This window comes from Emydura macquarii, unplaced genomic scaffold, assembly GCF_026122565.2.
Source record: "Emydura macquarii macquarii isolate MOO-44397 ecotype Brisbane River unplaced genomic scaffold, CSIRO-AGI_Emac_v2 contig_2636, whole genome shotgun sequence".
In the NCBI taxonomy this organism is placed as follows: Eukaryota; Metazoa; Chordata; order Testudines; family Chelidae; genus Emydura; species Emydura macquarii.
The window spans coordinates 7,525,142-7,546,143 of record NW_027132773.1 but is presented as its reverse complement, the minus strand read 5'-3'; the positions used below and the strand labels follow the sequence as shown (position 1 = coordinate 7,546,143).

At 39.0% G+C, this 21,002-nt stretch overlaps 1 protein-coding gene across 4 annotated transcripts in view; it reads right to left on the bottom strand.

Moving 5' to 3' along the window:
* TAFA2 (TAFA chemokine like family member 2) overlaps positions 1-21,002 on the bottom strand; it is a 71,546-nt gene that overhangs the window by 6,759 nt on the left and 43,785 nt on the right. The window contains exon 5 of one of the 4 annotated variants that reach the window (XR_010922846.1): positions 5,525-5,772. Coding sequence is in view for 3 of the 4 variants with exons in the window: in XM_067564134.1 (XP_067420235.1) it covers positions 11,736-11,792 (57 nt within the window). In the remaining variant the exon portion in view is untranslated. Of the gene's footprint in view, positions 1-5,494; positions 5,773-11,666; positions 11,793-19,361; positions 19,553-21,002 lie in introns of those variants that run through there. The other 3 variants (XM_067564136.1, XM_067564134.1, XM_067564135.1) reach the window with 3 other exon arrangements.

Below are 21,002 nucleotides of genomic sequence, written 5' to 3'. Positions count from 1 at the left end.
GTGCCCACACTTGCACTGTGATACACAGAATAGACAGTTATAATAAATCTTTGTGACAATCTGTTGTACAGTATTGCACAACACTATTGCACTGGATGTCAATCATGTTTATACAGAATATGAAATCAAGCCTCACTGACTATTTTTCAGTTTGTTTTTCATTACAATGATTTCATTGGCATTTCTAACTGCTTTCCCATGCCAGCATTGATGTTACTCCACCTGTCTTCCTTTTTTTATTTTTTTTTAATTTACAGGTCACATACTGTTAATCTGAGTGACTCACACAGTGGTCCGTATTTGCCTTTATGTACCACGTGACTCTTGTTATGAGTAAGCACACATCAGCTATTAACAGTAATGGAAGTTACACGCACACACATTAAGGGGAGAATAGATCCCTTGGAGGCTGAAGTCAATTTCCTGAAGAAGCAGTTAAATTTTAGCTAATATCTATCTGCATTATTTACAGAAATGTTTAGTTTTGGATAGTGTGCAAGCTTTTCATTTGAGCAGCTGGAAGGCAAGGTATGGTGCCAATATATTTTTTTATGGAAAAACAAGGTTTGACAGCAGTACATACTCGATCTTTAAAATCCTAAGAGAACAGTAATACACCAAATGGGAACAAATCAATTCCAACCAACTTTTCATTTAATAATAAATCTGAAAATTAACTTTTCTGCTGCTTAGTGAAAAAAGGACATAACACCTTCAACACCTAAATATTTATTTGAATTAATTTGTTCATACTTGGAACATAATTGCTCCCTTTATGCTAATGTCTTTTTTCACATGGTTGTTATATTATGAATACAATGAATTAGACTTACTTCATTTCTGTTTTGTAAATGTGCAATTAAAGTATAATTACTCTGCAGTTGCAGGCTTTTTAATTTAAATTGGTGAGTGGCTGCTGTAAGTTGGCTGTAATTGGATGTGAACTCACTTGCTTTATTTTAAAACAAAACTATATAATTTAATACAAGTGAACTTTAACATATTTCTTCATGTGGTTGGGTGAACATTTAGGGTCAGATTCAGCCTGGGTTACACCATCTCTTGCCAGTGTAACTGAGGCCATGTCTACACTACAAAATTATATTGACCTAACTTACATTAACATACAGCCACCAGTTATTAAATTGCTTGTGTGGGGGCACGGTTGGCTCCTTGTGTCAGCGGTGTGCATCTTTACCCAAAGGACTTGTATCAATTGTATTACCAGTATGGGGCATTGTGAGATGGCTCCTGAAGGCCACCTCGATGTAAGTAACGCAGTTGATGTAAGTAACACAGTGTCTACACTGACACTGTCAACCTAATTACATCAACTGTGACTCTACACCACAGGTGGTGTTACTAAATCAGTACAGAGAGGCACTTACATTGGAGGGAGTCAAATTTAAGTGAAGACACTTCCATAGCTAGGTCAACACAAGGCACCTTACATCAACCTAACCGTGTAGTGTAGACTAGGACTCAGAAGATGCCATGGAAATGAACCTCAGACTTATCCTGTGCAGTACAAAAAGTTGGCATTGCTAGCCAGGAGGGGGCACGACCAATTGATTTGGTAGACACTGATTCAATACATTCTGTGGACAAATTCCAGTCCTAGAACTCTAGATACAACTTAAAGCTGCCTTCCACTGGTGAAATTCCCAGGACTGAGGTATAGTGGAAACAGTGTCTTCCCTCCCCTGGGAATGAACCCCCGATACAACAACTCCTGCTTACACAGGACCAAGGCTTACACCTCTCTACACCTGTGGGGGCAAGATCATGTCCATAAATGCAACCTTTAACTCAAAGTCCCTCTTTACTCAATGAGACTATTTGAGTTAGGGCAGTGGTTCCCAACCTGTGGCCTGGGGGCCAAAAGTGGCCCGTGGAAGTTTTCAAAGTGGCCCACTGCTCCCCTCCTGCTGGCTGCAGACAGGAGCTGCTGCCTAAGGACCCAGGCGGAGTGCGTTTCCGTGTGGGTAAAAGACTGGTGCAGGCTCCTTGCTGCAGCCAAGGGGATGGGAGATCAGATGGAGCTCAGTTTCTTTGCTGCAGCTAGGGGGAGGGGAGCTCAGCAAGGAGACAGCCTCCTCACTGAACGACCTCCGTCTGGCTGCGGGGAGGTAGGGGGAGGGGAGCTCAGCAAGGAGACAGCCTTCTCACTGAACGACCTCCATCTGGCTGCGGGGAGGTGGGGGGCCTGCTGGCAGAGACTGGTGGCCCTTCAGGGTTGTAAAAATGATATCTATGGCCCTCGAGCCAAAAAGGTTGGCAACCACTGAATTAGGGTCATTTATTAATGTGAGTAAGGGTTGCAGGATCCAGTCCATATGTGATTCAGTGTGTTTTTATATAAAGACCTATTCATTCAGAGTGGTAAATACATCTATATGTATTTGCTAACCATAGGGTAGTCTCTAAGTGTAATAATTATTCTCACTTAATAGTTTAATAACATTAGAAGATAAGTAGCCAGCCAACGGTGCACAATATTTTGAAATCCGTGTGCACTGGAACATTCTGTGTCCATCATCTACTTTTTACCATACTTTGATCATTATCAGCTTTTTGACAGACAGCTCTTTTCATGGTTTTTTTTACTACATTTATTGTATTATACATACACAATTATATTAAAAGAATGTTATTTAGGTTGCAGAGTCAGGCACTCAAAAGTTAGGAACTGCCAGATTTAAGATTGCCCATGCAATTGTAACGCTGTCTCCTGTGTGCCCATCCTGTGCATTGAATAAGGCAGAGGTTCTGTGGGGGGGGGAAACATGTTATAATGTAGTTAAAAGATTATATCATAATGTATATACGCAAGGGGACAGAATTGAGGCTGTAAATCTCTTTCTCTCCCCTCCCCCTCCCCAGGAGTTGATGGAGCTTCTGTCTCACATACCACTCCCAGGGAAAGAGTTAATGGAATACTAAGGCTATTTCTGGATCTGGAAGACCCAGCACAGCTCTCTTCTCTCCAACCGTGCTACAGCTTGCCAATCCTCTGGTGATCCCAACGGAGGGTGTGGTTATGTTGCCACTCCATGAGCCTGGCCTGGGAATGTTTGGTGATTTTGGCAGGCCATCAACAGTTTTCTGAGGAACGCAAGCAAGAGAAGGGATCTGGTGATTTTTAACACTTTATATCTCACCCTAATCTAAATGGAATTTCATGGGACAAAGAAAAGGCACTTTCCAGGGATCCCCATCAGAATATCAAAGGGCAGCTGCAAACAATGGAAGTATGAGACCTTCTTAAAAGAAAAGGTTGCAAGAATTTCTTATAATGGATAACATTAGGCAACCAAAACATAGTGATTGCTGCTAGCTCCCCCTTATACTAAATAAAGAAGGGAAGGGGCATTTCACAGAAATTCCTGGCTATGTACCCTGAGTTTCATGTTATTCTCCTTGACAAGATAAGATAAATATGATAAGCTAGCCTAACCTACCTCTTCATATGATAACATTCATATAAGCTTGTTTATTGGACCTTCTCCTTCCAATCCTTACTATGTGAATAAAGTTTTAGAGAATTAGGTTTTATATTTGTAAAAGTTGGGAATGGCGGCAGAGTTCTGTAATTGTGCAACAAGAAGGAGTTCTCTAATGTGGACACAGTACACTTCCTTCCTTTTCTGCTTCCTAATTCTTGTTCACACATTCATACTAAGGCATTAATGTTTCACAAAAACATTAAGAAAAGAGGCTCAGAAAAACAATTCATTTGTGGTTTTTTCCTAACAGGGAATAGATCCAACCGGCTAGTGCTAGTTACACGTATCTATGGGAAGAATAATGACGCTTTTCTTTTCAAAGCCTAATATTAATATTAGAATTCAGAATCAGTGCAGGCCCGCACAACCAGAAACAAACATCTGTCAATAGTTTTTAGTTTCCTGCACTCTGCAAATGAAGATCTAGACTAAAAACAAATCTTTTGAACAGATGGACATGCACTATTTCTTGGAACTTTGACATCCATACAGTGCGCTTGCCATAAACTATCATTCATGTGTGATTTATGAAAGCAGATGAGTTTGTACTGCCACTTGTGCATGTTCATCCACTCTGAAAAAGATCGGCTTGTGAAATTGGAAGGCATTCTCTGATATCATTGCACTACTGTGCACTTTTATAATGCCTTGCATCTGAGAATTTTAAAATGTTTTATAAATGTTAATTAAATAAGCCTCATAACATCCATGTGAGATAAGTATTTTATTGTTCTCTTTTTAGAAGTAAAGAAGAGATGTTAAAGACAAAATTTTCAAACATGAATGTCTACAATTAGGCATCTAAATCCAGATATAATATACAGTAGGTATATATGGATTTACGTATTCCCAACTGTAGGCAGCCAAGTCCATGTGAGCTCAGGAAACTGCTTCAAAGGGCTCTGGAAACTTTAACACCATTCAACCATACCTTTCATAGTATAAGCCTGATCTTAAAACAGAAAGTGGAGAGCCAGGAGACCTAGGCTGTTTTCCTGGTCTGCCATAGACTTGATATTTGGCTTGGGCAAATCACATGAACCAAAATTTTCAAACTTGAGTGACTTCAGTTACATTTGTAAGTGCTCAGCACCTCAGGCTACTTACTAGATATTTGCAGTAAACATAGGATCATTAGCTTTTAATGAGATGTAGGATCTTAGGTGCCTAAGTCACTTAGGTGCTTTTCAAAACTTTACTCTAATTTGCCTAAATTTAGCCACCTACATTTGAAAATTTTGGTCTATGCAATTTCCCAAGGATCCCACAGTAAGTCAGTAGCAAAGAAATCTAGGTCTCCTGAGTCTCTCTTCTGTGCTTGAATCTAACCTGAACTTTGCCACTCAGTCCATCCCCACTTAGCATGTGTTAAACCATTGTTAAAGCTCAGACTGTAGACAAATCATTATTCATTTTAGAGCACTGCATATTTTTCAGGAAACTGCACAGAGCTCTACAGTATTTTATCTAAAATGCTGTTTTTAAAGAAAAGTTTTCAACATCTACCAGCCTTTAGGAATATAGTAAAGCCCCTCTTTGCCTTATGCTAAACTTTTTCTGGAGTTTTGAGTGATCCAGTGCAGGATGAAGAGCTACTTCCTATGAAGATATACAATGCCTAACTGAGAGTACCAAGTATATTCTTCTATTCTGTTCTATGTAGGTTCTCATACTGCCCTAATCTCCAGAGTGTCTCAGTCCCTTCCAGTAGAGTATTGGTACATGTTCTTGGTATATTCTTGACCAACCCAAATTAAAGGAGTTTTCTCTATCTCTGAGAGCAGAATGAGTTAAGAAAGACAATTAAAAGTGGAAGAAAGGTCCCAGCTGCCTTAATTGGTTGACACCTCTACAATGGCTAGCAGCAGAGTACATCATCTTTCCTGAAGACACACCCAATTATTTTCCCTAACAGTAACCCAAGGTTCATGGGCATGTGGCGCACTACAAGTAGCTGCAATAAAGAATAAGGTACAGCAAATCCTGTTAAGACTGTGGAAACCTGTATTTGTACACACCTGCTGCTGTGTGAGTAATAAACCAGGGCTGGAACACATTTCTGGAGTGGTTTTGACTCTTTACTCCTCAACGAACCTTCTGGCCCTTCCTTAGAATCCGACCAAGCCTAGGATTCATCACAACTAGGACTCCAGCGTGGAGCCAGAATATTTTGTGTGTGTGTAAAAATCAAAAATTGTCATCAGGCACAGCAGAAATCTCCTTTTTCTACTTCTCCATTCGGACTTGAAGAGTTTTACACGTTTGCCTAAGAAACAAACATATGTCAGGAACTACACTGTTATGGAATAAATTACATCAAACAAAACGGATTCATGGAATATACAGAATGACCAAAAAATGTTTTTGAAGAAAGATAACTTCCCTTATCAAAAAGGCATGATATCAAATGAAAAACAATCACAGTAATCTCAGTGGGAAAGTTTTAAACATACTTAAATTCATCAAAATATTCTATCTGTCAGCAACAACAAACAGAAATGAATCACTAACATTAATTTCATACAAGTAAATTAACAATTCTTAATTCTGATAAGCCAAATACTGGAAAGGCCTTTGAAAATAAGTAATTAATAAGACCTGTGTTACAGAAGAAACAGACAAAGTAAGAATTATTTTTCTGAAAGAAAGATGCATTTGTTCTTCCCATATGCGGTTAAAGAAAAAAAAAAATCATAGCACCAGTTTGGGAATTTGGATTGGATGAATAGTCGGACGAGAACTCTCCTTACGCTCGATGCCATTGTGGTGTATGCTCTAGGAAACCCCGACCTTTATACATAAATCTTTATAGGTATATAAAATATTAGGCCAAACTTTTCAAAATTAGATCCACAAAGTTAGGCATCTAGATCCATATTTAGATATCTAAATAAATGGCCTGTGGATTTTGTTTCAGACATGCCGAGCATCCACAAGTCCATTTGTGGTTTGTGGGATCAGTGTGCTTAGCACCTCTAAAAATCAGGCTATTTTATTTAGGTATTGCCTAGGTATGGATATTGATTTTTTGGGGTGTTAAGAATCAAAGGTCATACAGCCTTTCATTGAAGACATTTGCAATGAGATCTAAGATTTGACCTATAAACTCAATATTCTGGTGTTTTGTGTCCCTACATGTTAAAATGCAAGCAAACAAATAAAAGGGTGGGTGGGAAGGGACTGGTTTGTTTGTGGGGGAAGAGAGGATTTGGGGAGTGTTTTGTTTTGTCTTTGGTTTGTATATTTGCTTGAATTTGATCATTTACAAAATTCACTGAGATAAACATCCTTCAGGTATCTTCTCTGAAGACAGTGGAGTTACATCAAGGAGAAATTTAGCCCATTAATGTTTTCAATGTAACTCATTTGCATCATCTTCCAAAAAGTAACTCAATTAAAACGTATATATGCTTTGTATGCATGTGTGCACTTGTGCACACATGCATAATACCTATGTATTCTGTATTGTTCCCATAGTGCAGCATACAAATGAAAGTCTCATAGTAAAATTGTTATGACATATTAGTACAAAGTGCACATTTTTGGATGACATAATTGTAAATAAAATCATTTTTCAAATAGAAATCTTCTGGTTTTTTCCTATAAAAGATAAAAAATGCAACAGAAGAATATGTGGTTTATGCTGTGATCAGAACCCCAAAGTGGAATTATAGCATTGCATAACTGGGCTATAAAACAGTTAATTAAATACTAATAATAGTTTTCACTTCTATAGCGCTTTCCATTTGAATATCTCAAACTGAAGACAAAGACGTGATTGTTTTGCACATGGGAACACTGGGGCACAGAGGGGTCTCATAGAGGTACTGAGAAGTCTCACACTGATCTATCCATAGTAACACAGCAAACCAGTACCAGTGTTAGGATTAGAACTTGTTTCCTAATGCCTAATGTCCTGCTCTAATCTACAGACAACAGGGGGAATTATAATTACAGGAGAAAAATATAACACATGGTTGTAGACATCTATTATTCTAAAGAAAAAAAAACAGTTTCAAATCCAGTTAAGGTTGAGAGTCATTTAGTATCCTTAATTCTTTATTAATTCCTTTTTACAATAAATTGATATTATTGTTGGTTTTGACATTAATGGGACAAGACTAAATCCATAACTTCAGCTGAAACCATGGAAGCAAGAGTGTGCCCCAAACTATCCCCAGTAAAAACCCTGAATTAGCTGCACTTAATCAGTGCCTATTTTCTTCTTCCTTTTAAAGGGAAGTTGAATGGGAAGATTGAAAAAGCTGCAACAAGCCACATGAGCTAGAGGAAGACAAAAGTAAAAATGGTGTCCTTACCTGTGATTTTAGCTTCTCTGTGTGGGTACCTGCTGGTCGATCAGTGCAGTACTCCTGTGTTTTCTGCCTTTGCCCCAAGCTTCCGAGGCAAAGTTTCCTCTTGTGATTCCCCCCACCCCCCACTTACTTGCAAGTTCCCCCTGTTGGCATTTTGGGGTTGTGCACTCATATTTGACTCCTGGGAATACTGCCATAGCTGAGGGAATATGAGAACTAGAGAACAAGTTAGAAAACAACAGAGCAATCTCCAGGCAGAAAAAAATATCTCCAAAAAAAATATCTCCAAAATATCTCCAAAAAAATCTCCAGGAAATAGAGACAGTGATGTCATTCCCAGAATGACCATTTGCCCTAAATAATGTGGGAGGCCATCTGTGCTCCCCATCCTGACAAGGTCATTGCTGGTTGACTGGTCAGAAATATACTTTTACATAATTGTTGAGGGGATATCCACAAGGGAAGCAATAATTTTAGTGCAAAAGGAAGAGTGAGCAAATGATCCAACTCCTGTTCTTATAATCCAACCATCAATGAGAAAATTCTGCAAAAGGAGAGATGTAGTATTGCCCATGGCTTCATCTCTGCAGGGGACACCATCATACCCATCAATGAAAGGCCTGGTGAGCTGACTTCTGTTGTTCATCAACAAACATCTTGATCAGATTTTCAATCTTGTGGGCATATGGGCCAGACCAAGGCTTGTCCAGACGAAGTGAATGGGTTCCAGAAACTGAATTAAGGAGTTCTTCTCGTAACTGACTATGAACCTGTGGTTCTTGAGAATCTGGATAATCCTGATGGCTAGTCCAAAAAGCAACTACTCTGGGGTGGTCCACGTAATGGTAAATATGGATGCCTTTCTGATTCAGACAAGCTAATCAAGATAAACATGTTTTATAAAATCTTGAATGGTGGAGAAAAGGCCAACGGGCACTGCCTGAAATGGACTGTTGTCATCTAATTGCAAAGGGTAGGTACCATTTGTGATGTACACAGATATGACAATAGGCCTATTTGAAATCAATGGAACAAAGAAAATCTGGAGAGGCAAATTCTTGAGTGGTGGTATCTAACCAGAATTGGGCTTTGCAAACTACTAGATTCATCCTTGACAGGTCCCAGAATGGGGGAAAAACTCCTGCTCTCTTTTTGCACTGTGAAAGGTCTTGACTAAAAACCTAAACATTTCTTGATTACTGGCATTGGGAATGATGGCCTCTACATCAATGAGTTTTGCTACATTGTTCAGAGACGCTTGTCATTTTGTGAGGCCCTGAGGAAGAGAAGATGACAGGACAGAGAAAAGAGTGGAATCTTGAAAATCCCTAAGGGGTCCTTCTGCAATTATTTCAAAAGCCCATCTACCTGAAATACTAAAGGCTCAAGGTCGAGGAAAGTTCTTCGGTCTTCCTCTTATAGGGATGTGCTTCTGATCCAACAAGCTTCATTCAGGAAGGAGAAGCTGCATGTGAGGGCCCTCTCAGGTTGTAGTTTGGAAAATATTTTCTAGCATCAATGGAACAAGAGTGACAAAAAGATAAATGGTTTTGAACTGCTGAAACTTAAAAGTTGTGGTATAAAGTATTTACTGCTCACTCTGGAGTCTCTAGAAAAGGGTTGGTTTCATGTGATCTTGTTCAGGTCTGAAGAATCCTTTATCATTTTCTCAAACAATTCTCTCAGAAGTTTCACCCCATTGAAGCGTGCCTTGATAACAAGTGTCCTGGGGGTCACACACATCTCTGCAAACCTGAGGTTTCAGAGGATGGATCTGGCAAAGAACCTGATAACATCACAGGCTGCATAGTACATAAAACTCAGGATGAGTTTAACATCTCTTTATCTAGAATCTTCCCTTAGGTCCCTATGAAATCTCTTTCTATGTGGGTGTAGTGGGGGAATGAGTGATGGATAAGGCAGTGCAAGCTGAGACTTCAAGATGCTTATAATGCAATGGAGGAGGATTCAAAGTCCATTTTAGAGAGCTCAAACTTCTAGAGTATTAAGTCCTTTGGAGTTCTAGCTCCATCCACAGGAACTGAGCCTTCCCTATGATGAAACTGGTTTTGACTGAGGTGGAAGGAGGAGTCATCAATCTTGGGAACAGAAACAGATTTGGTGGTCTTATGCAATTGAACTTGGTGTCATTTTTGGATGACACTGATAATGAACTGCTTCTTTTCCGAGTCGGCCTATTCAGAGTCCACTATATCTTCCAGCAATTCTGATACCTGAAAGGCACTGTATCCTGCTTTCTTTGCTTCATCTTGAATGAGTCTTAGGCTGAAGGGAACTGCATGGCTGGGTTAATTATTTTTAATTAACAAGATCCACCAACTTATCTATTTTATCCTGGAAGAAAAGGTACCTAAATCATCAGATTCAGATTGGTCCAAGACAGAACAGGAGAGTTCTCCTCCCTCTTCTGGGCTTAGAGGGACTGACTACTCCTCTGAGCATGACACAGGCTACGGTTTTCTTTTCTTAGTAACTAAATCTGTTTCCTGGGGAGAAGTGTCAAAGAAATGAGGGAAGATGGTACTCTTGAGGTTTTCTACAAACACTGCTAGAGGAGAGCAGTCTGGTGAGAACTGTAAGACTCAGGACGAGGGGAAGTCATGCATCTTTGGTACATGGGGCCCAATTCTCCACTCCATTATTTCAGTATTACACTGATATCATTTCATTGATTTTGATAGAGTTAAATAGGCATAAAAGTGATGTACCAGAGATGCCGAATGATGGAAAGCACAGTTTGGATCTACCATACAAGCTAAGAACACTACCTGGGTAGGAGGGGCAAAAAGAGCCTACCACTATACGAGTCCCACACTTCAATCATTTTTTTCCCCTCTAACTGACCTGATCTTGTCTCCCAGATGACATTTCACTATGAGCAACTCAAGAGGTAGGAGAAGCTGGCAGTGAGATCCTAAAGAGCCACTTCTGTCATGGGAAAAGTCCACCAAACACCACAAAAAGTCTTCCTAGTACTGCTGCAACAAATGGGCAGAGGCTTCAGGTATGTGGAGCTGAAAATTGGAGCTGAGACCTCTTTATGTTAGCACTGAACCCATTGTACTTGATAGGGAAGTCCTGGAGAAAACCAGTAGAATAGGAAAATCCCCAGCTTTCCATTAATGCTTCAATGAATGAGTCAAAATCCTGTCTGGAAGTACATTTTTCACCATGGAAGCAGAAGATTGCTCTCCAAACATGAATACAATATTTCAAATATGCCAGTGAGGGGTGCTGACAAGCAACTGAAAAAAAAATCACAAGAGGAATCTTGTGAGACAAAGGCAGAAAACCCTGTGTACTGGACTAATGAACTGGTGCGTCACCATGTGGAAGAAAGAAACATTAGACAAAATGACCTAATTAATTACCTATAATTCGAATACCATTTGATTTTTTTTTCTTTGAATACTGCAAAAACATTCTTCTTCGCTTTCAGGGTAAATCTGGCAATATTCAACCTACACAGGTGCTAAAATAGGACTGTCTAATGGTTGCAACCTTAACTGAAGAGAGGCTATCCCCTTTCCAAAATGTACTTAAATATGATACCATGATATGTATTATTATTAACAATATAAGGTTGTTTTAAATGTGATTGAGGCCATAATTCACAACGGATTTCACCTCTTAAGATTTATGTAGTATCTCTCGTCATACAAAAGTGAATTGAGGGACCTCAAAAAAATGTTTGTAGGAAAGTAGCCAAAGGGACAAGTCCCAGGGCAAGCAGCTGGGCACAAAAATCAAACAGGACAGAATGCAAAGAGATAGAGCAACTAGCTCCCAAACAGCCACTCATCAAAAAATAACTACAGTCTGTGTTCAGAAGCTCTCTTCTTTTGAAGGTCATGTTGACAAGATCCTTATCCTCAAAAAAGTCTATATGTTCTTATGAAGCATTCATGCTGTTGTATCTCCTCAGAATCTTTCTCAGTAACCTCAGCACCTATAGGAATTTGAAAGGAACTAAACAGGTAAAGTACATCCATTTGAAATTGGCAATCTGCATTGGTGTTGGCTTTCTGGAACATTTCTGTAGTGGTCTTTACTTCTTAAACAAACTTTCCTGCCCTTTGTGGAAATCTGACTAAGGCTCCACTATTTCACAGCTTGACATTAGAAATGTATGTCCACAGGGTCCAACATTCAGTTTTGGTTTGTGGGTCTGTGACATTCAAACTTACTAGTATTTAGAAACAGATATCTGAGTGCCTGATCCAAAGTGCACTGAAGTCCCTGGGAATTGTTCCATTGATTTCATTGGACTGTGGATCAGACCCTACGTACCTGTTCCACCTGAAGATCAGGTAAATGTCTAAGTGACCTAACCTGCATCTACAGACAACTAAGGTACCAAACAGGTGGGTATGAAAAGGGAGACCAAGTTAAGGCCAGATTGGAAAACAGGCCCAGTGTGTGAAAATTGGCTGAGCTAATGTAGTTACTGGAACATTAAATTTTGCTTTTCTTTATTTTTTGGTATTCAATTCTCTCAACAAAGGGCTTTGCATTTAATTAAATATATGATTTAGATTCCAGATGCTGCACATTTAGTAATGAAGATGGGCTGCCTGTGGACTCAGTCTTGCTGAAAGAAGTGCAGAGCCACAATGCTACTGCTAACGCTAAGCACCTGTGCCACAAGACCCTCCGCACTCTATAATAAAGTGTGCATCCTGATCAGCGTGGTGAGCAAACCTCGCTGCATCAAACCAGCCAGTTCCAAAAAACACTATACAAGCAACCGTAAAGACAAACAGAACGAAAACCTGTAGAACCAACAAGCTAAGAATATAGATTAATAAGCAACCCCATAGCCTGCTTCCCCATATCCTGTCCTTCCTGTATCTGTGATTATCACTTGTGTTGCTTTGGCTAAACTTATATTGTAAGCTCTGCCTGGAAATTATGTTTTTTCTAGGCTTTGTATGCTTTTGGTGCTATATAAACAGATAAATAAACAACTAGCTCTAAGCCCACATTGGCCTGAAATTCAGCCAGACTGAATGAAGTACTGCAAGTGGGGGCGAAGTGGCCACACCCAGTGCATAGTAACTTAAATACTATCCATAAAATGCAGTGATGTGCACAGCAGCTATTTCTAGGAATTTCAGCTATTCTATAGCCAGTGAAGATTGGTGGCTCTACAGTAAGGGCTGTACATGAACAAAATGACAGCAGGGATAGGCAGGAGTGCTAGCCACTGTCACAGAAATGTGTGTAAGGACTCAAAGAAAACAGTAGCTCTTACAGCCAACTTCTTAGTGCTTCCTTTGTATGATGAGCTCTGTTTTCTTTGGTACATACACAAAAACTATGATAGCAGGTCAGTCCAACATTCTGTCTCTAACAGTGGCTAGTAACAGAACCTAACCTGCCCCCAGGGAAAGTTGCACTCTATCTCTATGAGTAGCTGGCTTACGACACGAGGATTTATATATTTTTCATGAAATGCACTTAATCCTTAAAAATTTTATCTGCTGTACACTACCATTTTAATTATGAGATATTGGGGTTCAGGGAGCAGCTCTGATAAGCATGTGCTCAGGTGGTGAAAACATTCTTTTAAAAAATTGATTGTCCATAGACTTCAAAAGAAACGCCATGACAATGAGATCGTAATAAAGAGTAATCACTCTTTTCTATGGCTAATAGTTTGCTACAGTATGTGCACATAATTGTGTTGTTAATTGTGTTGTGATCCCACCCTTTCTATGAACCACAGAATATTGCTAGACATTGAAGATATGTGTACTGTTTCCATAAGCAGAAAGCAAGACAGAAGGGGAAGATTCTAGGTAGGAGCTCTGCAGTGAAGTAGAGAGACAGGGTAGCGTTAGGGATAACACTGGGTTTTTTTTTCTAATAACGTTCCTTGTTCAGTATTAGAAGAAAGCAACTTCTAAAATGATTTTACATGACAGACAACAGAGTCATTTTTTAAGCCTGTTGGCTTACAATGTCAGTAGTTGACATATTTCAAATTTAACAATAGCAGCAGCAAAAGGCAAAGGAAATCATTTGAACAGACCTCAAATCTGCCAAACTACACTGCACACTGCAAGACTCTACTATTCATGGAGGTGTTACATAAGGGATTATGAGAAAGAGCATGGATTTTTTTTTATTGATGGAGGAGTCTGTTCCTTTAATTGCCAACATTGTGACCATATGTAAAGTCATCTAACTGATGTATTTTTTATTCCATGAGCCAAGTGAGTTTGTGACCAGCTTATCTTATAGATTAAAATACAAATAAAGTTAATGCTGCCACTAGCAGCTGCTGTAATTAATTTAGAAACATTTCAGCATCTGTATGTGAAAGAGAGGGGGAGACAGAGGTAAAAATATTAGTACCAGTGAATGCACAGAAACCAAAGTGTGTTTATTTAATGTAGTGGGTTGGTCATGTCAACTACCTTTTGGCTTTATGCATGGCCAATTGGCAAGTTTGGACATCATGTCTTCTCCTCTTCCAAGAACATGTTGTTTGATATTGTTTTTTCTTCTAAACTTTGGATGCCATGATACAAAATTAGATTAAATGAAAAATCATGAATATCTGACTTCAGGCTTTCTCTAATATTGTTTTGGAAGGTAGAGAAACACACTCAGTATGGATTTCTCTCCGTCTTTGTAATATTTCTGGTTTTTCAAACTCGTCATCGATCTCTAGTATTGATTTGGAAAGCAGATTTGGATTTGGAATGTAGATAAATACCCTCAATATGCGTTTCTCTCTGCCCCTGTAATACTTCTCTTATTTTTCTATGTCCCTACAATAGTTATGGTTTTTACAGTAATCGATTTTTGATATTGGTTTGGAATATAATTACATAGTAATATATTCAATATTGATTTCTCTCTGACTTGAAGTGTGTTTTCCCCCACACATTATTAAATAATACTAACCCAATTTCAAGAGTGCTAAGCACCCACAGTTCCCACTGAAAGATAAGATATGGGCAGTCAGCATCTCTGAAAATTGGACCATGCATTCACACATGCATTTCTACATATGTAAAAATATTGCTTCACTTACATATTTTATTAAGAGAATAATGCATGATTGGACTTTATGGTTCACTTATCTGAGCTGGTGATTTTCAAAGAACATGAGTGAGCATTTTCTCTTATGCAATGTCAGATTTCAGTCACTTGCTCCTTCAATACAGTGATTAGCATATATAAATATGCCTTGTCAATAGTGGTTTGAACTCTGAGGTCACTGATTTTAGTCACTTTTTAAGTTAAATAAGACTAACTATATGTCAGCATTGTGGAATACATCTTCAGCAGGTGTGAATAAAGGTATACCAGTGAAGAACATGGCCATAACAAAAAAATTGAGATATTTTTCAAATGAAAAGTAACAATTTCACACCTACAAGTCACTTTGAAAATGACATACGGTGGTTGTAAGTTACTGTTGGATGATATTCTTGGAATTTTGCTCTCACATTCAAAATAGGACATGTTTAATCAGATCATAACTGCATATTTAGTGAATAGAAAGATTTTAGGTTTGGGGATTTTTTTTAAATCTTATTAAGGTGGATCCAAAGTCTAAAGACCCCAGAACTAACAGAAAATGAAAGATATTGCTGCCTGATTTGCTATTGCAAATGTATATCAAACTATGAGTTGCTGATATAATGTATCCATGAAAAAGACTAATGCAGTCGTAGGATGCATCAGGTGAGGTATTTCCAGAAAAATAGGGACGTGTTATTACCATTATACAAGGCACTGGAGAGACCTCATCTGAAATACTATGTGCAATGTTGGTCTCCCATGTTTCAGAAAGATGAATTCAAACTGGAACAGCTGTAGAGAAAGGTTTGAAGCAGAGGAATGGAAAACCTACCTTACAAGAGGAGACTCAAGTAACTTGGCTTGTTTAGCCTAACCAAAAGAAATCTGAGGGGAGATGTGCTCTCTATGAATATATCAATGGATAAATACCAGGGAGGGACAGGAGTTATTTAAGCTAAGTGCCAGTGTTGACAAAAGAACAAATGGATGTAAACTGGCCATCAACAAGTTTAGGCTTGAAATTTGACAAATGTTTCTAACCATCAAAAGAGTGAAGTTCTGGAACAGCCATCCAAAGGGAGCAGTGGGGGCAAAAAACCTAACTGGCTTCAAGACTGATCTTGATACATTGATGGAGGGGATGTTATTATGGGATTGCCTACAATGGCACATGGCCGATCTGCAACTGCTGGTAGCAAAAATCCCCAACAGCTGGAGATGGGGCACTAGATGGGGAGGGCTCTGAGTTATTACAGAGAATTCTTTCCCAGATGTCTGCCTGGTGGGTCTTGCTGAAATGCTCAGAGTTCAACTGACTGCCATACGTGGGGTTCGGAAGAAATTTTCCCCAAAGTCAAATTGGCAGTGACCTTGGGATGTTTTTGCCTTCCTCTGAAGCATGGAGTGTGGGTCATTTGCTGGAATTAACTGGATATATCTCACTTAATTGCAGGGGCCCTTGGTCACCAGTGCACCTGAATCCCTCCTATTCTCTGCATATGGCACATAACTGGCTAGTCTCCTGCGGCTGTAATACTTGGATTTAATTTTGGTTGTTGGGTTTGATTGTGTGCAGGTGCTGGGTGCTGTCAGTGGCCTGTGATATACAAGTCAGACTAGATGATCTGGTAGTACCAGTCCCTTAAACTCTATGGGTGCTTCTACACTGAAGGGGGGAAAAAAGACCTGTGGCAGCTAGTCTCAGAGCCCAGGTCACCTAACTCAGGCTCACACCATGGGGCTAAAAATGGCAGTGCAGACGTCCTGGCTCAGGTTGAAGTCCAAGCTCTAAGAAATCTCCCCCTCACACTGGGTTTCAGCAGCTTGACCCCAAATGTCTTCACAGCTTTAGCCCAAATCGCAAGCCCAAGTAAGTTGACCCAGGCAAGACAACTCACTGCCATGTCATTTTCTGGGGAGGGGTTCAGTGTGAACTCTAATATGTGAGTATTTTGAATTTCCTCCCATTCTTCACCCACTTTTGTAAGCTGAAAAAATGCACACATCAAAAAGCTATAGCACGGTTGCAAGAGTATAATTTGCACCCAGATACTGATCTGGAACATTCCATAGTTCAAGGGTTCGGGTTCTTAATGCTGCCTAAATGATAGAGGAAACAAACTCACTGTAACATAATTATGCCATATTAAGTGTGTCTCAGGCTAACTTAGTTTATCCCACAACGACTCTTCTAATAGTACTGCCCCTGTGCTCACATATTTGATGTGGTTGTCTCCTGTCAAAATCTCTGTAAGTAAGTCCCCTGGTCTTTCTTATAAGCTCTCTCTTTTTCAACTCCAAGCAATCAATTCAAAGACACCTCTCCAACTGTAAGAAAACAATCTTGCCTCTGGCTCATTTTCTTTGGCAGATTAAATTCCTAACTAGGGCTAGTCGAAGTTTTTTCAACTAACACTTGTCTTGGAAAAGGGGATTTCATTGAAAACGAAAATTTTTCACCTCCAAAAAAAATGTAAACTACATTTTTTGGTTTTCTAACTAGAGGAAAATTCTCACTCTCTGATTTTTTTCCCACCTCTCTCTTTTTTCCGCACTGGAAAAGTGTGCAGAAAAAAAAGCTTATTTTAAGTGTTGACAGATGAAAGGACTGCTTTTCTTCTTTTGTTCTTTCTTCCTTTCCAGTGAAAAATATAAAAGGTGAGAGAAGAGGGGGGGAGTTACAAAGAAAATATTTCAAACTGAAATGCAAATGTTTACTGTTTTTGAAAAATATTCAATATTTTTGTCAACAAACAGGAAAAATGTGAAAAAAAATAAATGGAAAGTTTGTGTAAAAAATATTTCAACCAGCGGTACCTTATCATAATCCTAGAAGTGCATCCTGGATCCCAGGATGTCTCTGGAAAATCTCTGAACTATTTTTATTTCATAGCCTTAATAATCTATTTCTAAACACTCTCTCCAGTTTCAGTGCACAGCCTAGGCAGACATATACTCTAAGATCTTTGCCTAAAAATAAATCACTATTTTAGCTAGCTTAGCAATTTTCTCTTCAGACCTCTCTGAATACAGAGGCACAAATTCCACCCTTCCAAATATAAACTCCAACACAGTAAAAAATGTAAATTCAGCCTCTAAACTCTTCCTCTCCAGATTTACTGCTTCCCTAAGTCTAATCCTTATTAACCCTCTCCTCTGTTGGCCATACATTGACATTGTATGTATTGTGATTCCACTGCAACATAATTCTATACTGCCTATTTCTGCATTCTTAGTGTAAATAATATCTACCTGTATATCCTTAACATTTGAATTCTAAGTACCACAATATTCATGCTATTACTAATTCATTATTCATGTATATTCTTAGATATCTCTGAACAACATACAACACTTCAACCAGGTTACATTTTAGAAAAATCCATTTGTCTTCTCCCATTATGCATCCGGACTCTTTCCCTAGTGACTAATACCACAGCATCGAGGGGATGGTACTATGTGTTACCAGAGATGTGCAATAAAAATACCTCCCTCCAGAGGCTGGCTCCATTCCCTAACATAATACTCCATTACTGCCATCCTGCGGTCTGGAAATCCAGCTGTTTTGAAATCAGATAACTTTTGGAAGAGAGGGTTGCATTGCAAGCATTTATGAGGCTACAATCTAACTACTATTTTCACATGTATTATTGAAGAGGAAAATTTGACCCAGTGTTTAGAAGTAGATTTAAACCTAATATGTTATATTGCTTTCAGCAAGGCTTTCACAGAATTAGCTGTGTGTTGAAATCACACTAACTTGCCAGCTCCCTTTGGCTCTTGCTGCTTGTACATTATACATGACCAACACATATGAGTTATTCATTTGACAATGAAAAGCTTATTATACTTGTTCTCTTAATACTAACTCTTTGTCGGGCTCTTTATTATTTTTCTCTGAATATAGTGTTTGAAATCAGTAAACTCTTCAGATTTTTTCCTTTTCCTTAGAACCTTTTGGGATAGACAGGAGCTACAAACACACTGCAGCCTCCATATATTAGGGATGAGTACGTGCTTTTGATAACAGGGTACTCTCTTAAGCCAAAGAAGACATTCAGCCTTCTAACAGCAGTGTAGGTATTCTAGGACATCTCAAATTCAGAGATACTCAAGGTTCAATTTCATGTATATAAACAGACAGGATTAACACTTCAGAGCCCAGACAGTTATACTCCCATATTATTGAACCAAATTGTTAGTTGCAAACTTGAAATAAAGTTTGAGATTTCCCTAAGAAAAGCTCTGAAGGGGGTGGGGAGGGGAAGGGAAGGGATCTGTCTGAGCCAGTGGCAAGGCAGGTAAAACAGGAGGGAACTTCAGGAGGCAAGAAATTCCCCTGCTGCCACAAACTGACGGCTTCCAAGCTGTGACAAGGTTGAAGTATCCATCGCAATGGACCTGTAGGCCTCAGCATGATGATGAATAAAGCCTTGGATTGCACTGCCTTTTCCATGGAACTGCCCCTAGAGAGGTTTTAGAGTGCCTGGGACCGGGCATCGAAGGGGGCGAGAGGGCAATAGAGTGGAGCCCCTCAGGGGGCCAGAACTGCAGCAGAGACATGAGTCCTCCATGAGAATAGCCCTGGGCTTCTACAGATCCCCTTGGATTTGCAGGGCTTCAGGTCTGGTCTTATGGTCTGTTTCTCAAGGGAGAATACCAGGGGAAAATCTGCAAGAGAATTCTTGCTGAGATATCCTCCTTTTATTCTATAGGAGGATATATGATTCAGCCTCCTATTACTTATTATTTGTTAAGTGCTAACAGGGAGCTTATCATATTACTAAAAATATTGCCAAAATGACATACTTGTACAATAACAACAAAAACATTTATACCTAACACTATAGTATTTGGACAATATAGGGCACGGTTCTTTGCAAATATATAAGGAGAAAAATCCCTACCCAGAAACCTTATCATGTAATTTAGACAATTTACATATAAACAGGTCATAACAACATGGAGAAGAAGCCCAATGCCAAAATAAAAGGAGAGAGAGACATGAACTAGAGACATTTTTCCAATTTCTTTTCCATTTGCAGTTAGTTACTGTTGTTGAATCCTCTTCCTCTAACTGGATATCACCACACACTCCACATATATAGTACATACATACATATACACTAATCTAAAATGAGTGTGTGTACACACTTTAAATATGTACATACACACATTTAGCTGGGGACAATACTCAAGCAGAGATGAGTGTTTTGAACAAGGATTTAAGACAGAAGAATGGAATATCTTACACTAATGAAGTAACTTTGATCCAAAGAATGTCGAAGTGCTTTACAACTCAGACATACAGACACCATTCAGCCACCTCTGGGATAGAAGGGATGTAGCCAGTCAGTACATAATACACTACCCTACAATGAGACGAGGGGAAATATTTTGTCCTGTGTCACAGGCTCAAAGAGACACACACACAGAGTAAACTTCACTGTAGCTAGTTACGGCTCGATCCTGCAAACAACTATTCATCTGACTAACTTGAACCATTGCTACTCACAGAACATTTACTTGTGTGTGCATTTGCAGCATGGACCCTAATTAGCCTCACAAGGATGAAAAATTGAGTTGAACCTGTAGGGATTTGAAGCTGTGGTTTCTAGAAGTCTGAGTATTTAATTCTTAGCATTATCTTAGGTAATTTGTGATTCTTTTGCTTGTGTTAGCAATTAGAAAGCACATATTACACCAGGTTTACTTTGTTTTCAATGAATCACGTATGACAAAATATTAGAAGGATTTCTACTAATGCAATTTTGATCAAATAATACCAAAAGTGTCAAATGGAAAAGGGAACATATTGCACCGCTGTCAAAATTTTGTAGTAATTCTCAGTCTTATGAGACATAAATAACCAGAAGATTGTTCTGCAATGACACAGTAAATGCTTGCCATATTCAAGAGTGTCTGTGTAGAAATATGATAATTCCAAGTAATTGACAACAGTGCATTTGTTTTATACCTTGTAAACCAATATTTCATGGATCAGGAACATTACAAGGTGTGCTGGCTTTTTTGCAACCAGTCATACAGGGACAAACAGATCAAATAAAATATAGGTTATTATTAGTAGCAACTGAAAAGGGGGTTGATTCTATTCTCTGCA